The sequence below is a fragment of the Triticum dicoccoides genome, chromosome 5A (assembly GCF_002162155.2).
Source record: "Triticum dicoccoides isolate Atlit2015 ecotype Zavitan chromosome 5A, WEW_v2.0, whole genome shotgun sequence".
NCBI lineage: Eukaryota > Viridiplantae > Streptophyta > Magnoliopsida > Poales > Poaceae > Triticum > Triticum dicoccoides.
In genome coordinates this window covers 5,268,107-5,272,379 of record NC_041388.1, presented here as the reverse complement: position 1 = coordinate 5,272,379, position 4,273 = coordinate 5,268,107, and the positions used below count along the sequence as shown (strand labels likewise).

The 4,273-nt window shown below is 45.7% G+C and overlaps 1 protein-coding gene across 1 annotated transcript; it reads right to left on the bottom strand.

Moving 5' to 3' along the window:
• Window positions 1–377: 377 nt before the first annotated feature.
• Window positions 378–3,614, bottom strand: LOC119298742 (putative FBD-associated F-box protein At5g56440). Its single transcript, XM_037576028.1, has 4 exons — window positions 3,481–3,614; window positions 1,194–2,022; window positions 805–960; window positions 378–703 (listed from the first exon to the last, which is right to left on the bottom strand). The coding sequence occupies exons 2-4, from the start codon at window positions 2,004–2,006 to the stop codon at window positions 509–511; spliced, it is 1,164 nt and encodes a 387-aa protein (XP_037431925.1). The 5' UTR covers window positions 2,007–2,022; window positions 3,481–3,614; the 3' UTR covers window positions 378–508.
• Window positions 3,615–4,273: the final 659 nt, after the last annotated feature.

Here is a 4,273-nt window from a genome sequence, read left to right as displayed (position 1 = left end):
CAGTAGATTTTGATCCTCTCAATGCAAGGATAGCTGCCTGAGTCCGACACTGCCCTTGAAGATGGCGGTACATTCCTGCTAGTGTCAACATTAAGGTAGTTTCACTAACGACACTTTTATCGGCTCCTCTGACCTCATCATACATACAGATAAGGAAAAAATATCCAATAGTTGGCTAGAACACAACTACATATATAACGTTTTAGAAGAACTAGAATACCCAGCAACCATAATCCATCATGTCTCCTCAACACTCAACTAGTTTATGTTGACCAACTAGCTAAGATCAACCATTGCCATTATATTAGCGAAATTCGACCGCAACGAGTGTGCACCCACTATCTAAAACATGATATCGGGACTCACTTGGCCGCTGCTTTCTGACAAGGAGTGCGGCCCTTTTCTCATTAACATAGGAACTCCAAACACCTTTGTCTCAAAAAACTAACTTAGCACTGACCAATGGTGGCAGGTCCCCAAAACAAAACAAGGTCTTGATTAACATAGTTCAGCGACGCTCGATGCCGATTTCCACATCACTGACCAGTAACAATGCCTGCACCAACGCACCGACCCTTGGATCTTCTTTCTGGCAGTGGATCTTGATCCTCTCGATGCAAGGGTGGCTGCCTGCGCCTGACGACGGAGCTCCCCTTGATGATGGCAAAGCAGATTCCAATTCCTTACATTTTCTACATTCCTCCTGCAGGGTGTCAACATTAAGGTAGTATATCAGTAAGGACCCAAGAGGTTCTGCTGTTCCAGCAGGTCAATTGGTATTTAGAGATGGTTCTGAGAGGGTACCATTTCGAGGTTGAAACTTAGCTCCTTCAGTTTGGGCGAGCGATGTAGAATGTGACGCAGCGGATAGAAGTCAGCAGCCATGCACCAATCACCCAACACCAGACTTGTCAGGTTGCTGAACACCGGGCATGTCCGCAAACCTCTCTCGAGTGCTAACTTTAGTGAAATCAAAATGATGACAGCGAGTTGAGTAGTTTGATTATTCGATATATTCAAGCTAGCTTGTTAAAATAATACCAGCACATAGGAGGGAAAACAAGTAAGCTGAAAAAAGTGAAGATCCTCTGAATTTAAGTCAGAGAAGCAGTTATATAACAAAATCTAACTAAGCAAGCAAGTACGTTCATCGAAACTTGTATGCACATGAAAAGAAAAGAACTAGTTCGTACCTCAGGTAATGGTGCATGCAACTGCAAGGTCGTGGCATGTGAGAGGCCATCAAGTAGACCATGACCCAGCATTGTGTTTTCCTTATAATGAAACTCGTCGAATCTCAGACTAACTGAAGCTGTTACTAGAGAAGGCAGATCCCTAGTTACTATAGCACCAGAACGACATCTTGGTTCAACGATAGAGAGATGGGTAAGGTTGCTAGCACAAATTACGAGGCCCTTAACGATATGGCAGCGAATGATATGTAGAACCTTGAGGGACCTCGATGAGATCTCGTTTACGTCAGACAAACCGCAACCCTCCAGCTCTAAATGTTCAAGCACTGAGCAGTCGCAGTTCAGCTGCCTAAAGAATCCACGTTTCAACAAGTTAGATTTGAGCCTGACTATTTTGAGGTGCTGTGAAGGAAACATGGCTGTGCTATCCAAACGGGCATATGCAGAAGCATGAAGCAGAAGAACTTTGTGCATGATGGCATGACGGATCCACTCACAACACGTTGTACCATCAACAACTTTGTGGGCAGATATCTGGGCTTCATCTAAGGAAGTGGCACCGTCACGCAAGAGCAGCAGGTGGTTCCCGAAATTCTTGAGCTTGCTGTCATCCATAAAGTCCTGGTGGTCAATGTGGATGTATGGCGTAGAGACCCAGAGATAGCGCCACCTCGGCGAGAGCAGACTTGTGCGCACGACCTCCGGCATCGGCAGGAAGGACATCACGCGGTGGAGCAGCTCATTGGGAAGGCTGCTGAGCCTGTCGACACCATCGCTGGCGCCTCGCGCCCTCTTGGAACTGCAGGTCGACATTTCATCAAACAGCCGGCTGCATGTATCCAGCAGGGGAATGAATCAGTATCAAAATCACAGATATACACGCCACAAAGACATGTTAGAAGTTAGAAACAAAGAGCAAGATGACAGGGCTCCATTCATGGTACGATGTATCCAAACAAAAAAATGAGATCATTATCCACATATCAGCAAACTTGTCGGGTTCCTCTAATAAGTTATTACAGTATTCCAAATGATTCAGTCACTACAATTTTTGTCGGGTTCCTCTAATAAGTTTCATTACAATATTTGCTGGTTTCCTCTGAGCATTTCAGTTTATCTCGCAGCAGTTAGAAAATACCCAGGAGTGGCATCCTTGATTTTGATTAGCAGCAAAAGCAAAAAATGGCGCCACACGCAGACAATGGTAATCAGCTGGCACTGCAACCAAACATAAAGTTCTAACAACTCTTAACAACGGAATCAGGCCACTTCACTAGTTGGCACAGAAAAATACAAAAAGTGAAAAAACATCATGATCCCGAGATCGATGAGCATTAGTCTGAGGTTTCAATTTCAGGACAGTATCCTTTCCAGTTATCAGTAAAATAATAATGACCGGTGAGCAGAAATTATCAGTTCCCAACGGATAGGGCAGTTAAGTTAAGTTAGAAGAAAAAAAGTTGTAAGTTCCCAACACCGAACAGGGTGAGGACTACTCAAGGAGCTAAGTTCTCCAAGGCAGTTGACCCTTGAATTCAGAATCTGAGTATTGATCCTAGCACTGGTTCACCGGACTGCATCGCAGTATCTCTTCTTCAACTACCTTAGTAAAACTAGATCTGAGGGGCAAGTCTGGTCTTTAACGCGAAGAGATTACCAAAAGGGGTGAGATGGTGAGCTCATCAGATTATTAAGATTTGTGTCTATCTACCTACCACATGATATGATTTAAGGGTCCTATTTTCTGTTCCAAGGAAACAACTTTTCCTCTTCGGCGAATTTGAACATATCTCCGCAACAGCCATACCTTTTCTTTCTAGAAATCAAATCACAGACCGCAGTGCATAAATCACATTATTATATATAGACGCTGCAGTTCAGTAATATAAGAAAAGAATTATAAGTGAGTCCCAACATTGAACAAGATGAGCACTGCTCTGCTCAGGTTGACAAGCAACTAACGATGCTGGGAATCACGAAATGCAATCAATTGTGGCCTTGGGACGTCCGCTTCTATCTTGTACACTTAAAATAATGCATTCTTAGACCTAGGTAGGCTTCAGACGGCCGGCCAAATCGAACTATAAAATGTGTGTGTGTAACACCAACAATCTAACGAGCGATTGCTCGACCAGATTACGCACAGAGCAGCCTCTTGGTAGGTAGACCTAATGGAATCAGTTCGTTCGTTGTGTTACTTAGATCTGCTACCTTTTTTAACTAGCTAGGGTTTCACCTCCGATTCCCATTACTACTAGGACTAAGAAGAAACTAAAGAAAGGCGTACTGGTATGTGCGAAGTGGCTCGGCGGCGCCGCCGTCCGAGGACCCGAGCGACGCGCCGGCGTCCGAGGAGACGGCGGCGAGAACAGCGGCGCCTCAGTCTCTCTCGCCCTCACACCTACCTACTCACTCCCTGCCTATCTGACGGGCCAGGCCACCGTGCGTGACTGAGCCGCATTTGTTTTCTGCTCACTTCTTTTGAGCAGCTGTTGAGGCCCATTAAAGGAAAACAGGCCCAATGTGATGAAAATGAGTGTCAGGTCCGACACGATTGTGATTTTTTTAGAAAACAAAAAAAAAGACAACAAATCTCAAAACTATATTCTCCTTTTCAGAAATTACATTTACATTTCTATGGCCTGGTCATAGCCACCCACAATGAAGAGAAACATTTTGCATCCGCTCGGCCAGAAGAAACCATCTTCGTCGCCCGCCAGGCCCAAGATGAAATCTTTGTTGATGTATGGGTCGACGAGGCCCTTTTCGTTGTCGCCTGAGCCGAAGAGTGGAGGAGAGTTGTCTCCCCCCAGTGCCACCTATCTGATTAACTAGAGCTTGTCAATGGCTGGCCCTCCTGGGCGCGTACCTCTGGGTTCGGGCCAGCAACCTAAGGCACCATCACCGGGCTACTCGAAGATCCATGTTGATGCCGGCATTCGGGCCGGAAGAGGCGGAGCAACGGCAGCAATTTGCAGAGACAGGGACGACTCTTTTTAGGGAGCTTGACACTTGTTATAAGCGGGGTAGATGATTCGGAAATAGTGGAGGCAATTGCCTGCAAGGAGACGTTAGCCCTC

Coding starts and splice junctions, on each gene's coding strand:
- LOC119298742 (XM_037576028.1), bottom strand. CDS start 2,006: ATGTCGACCTGCAGTTCCAAGAGGGCGCGAGGCGCCAGCGATGGTGTC. Junction 961..1,193: donor TGCATGCACCATTACCTGAG/GTACGAACTAGT, acceptor ATTTCACTAAAG/TTAGCACTCGAGAGAGGTTT. Junction 704..804: donor TAAGTTTCAACCTCGAAATG/GTACCCTCTCAG, acceptor GACACCCTGCAG/GAGGAATGTAGAAAATGTAA.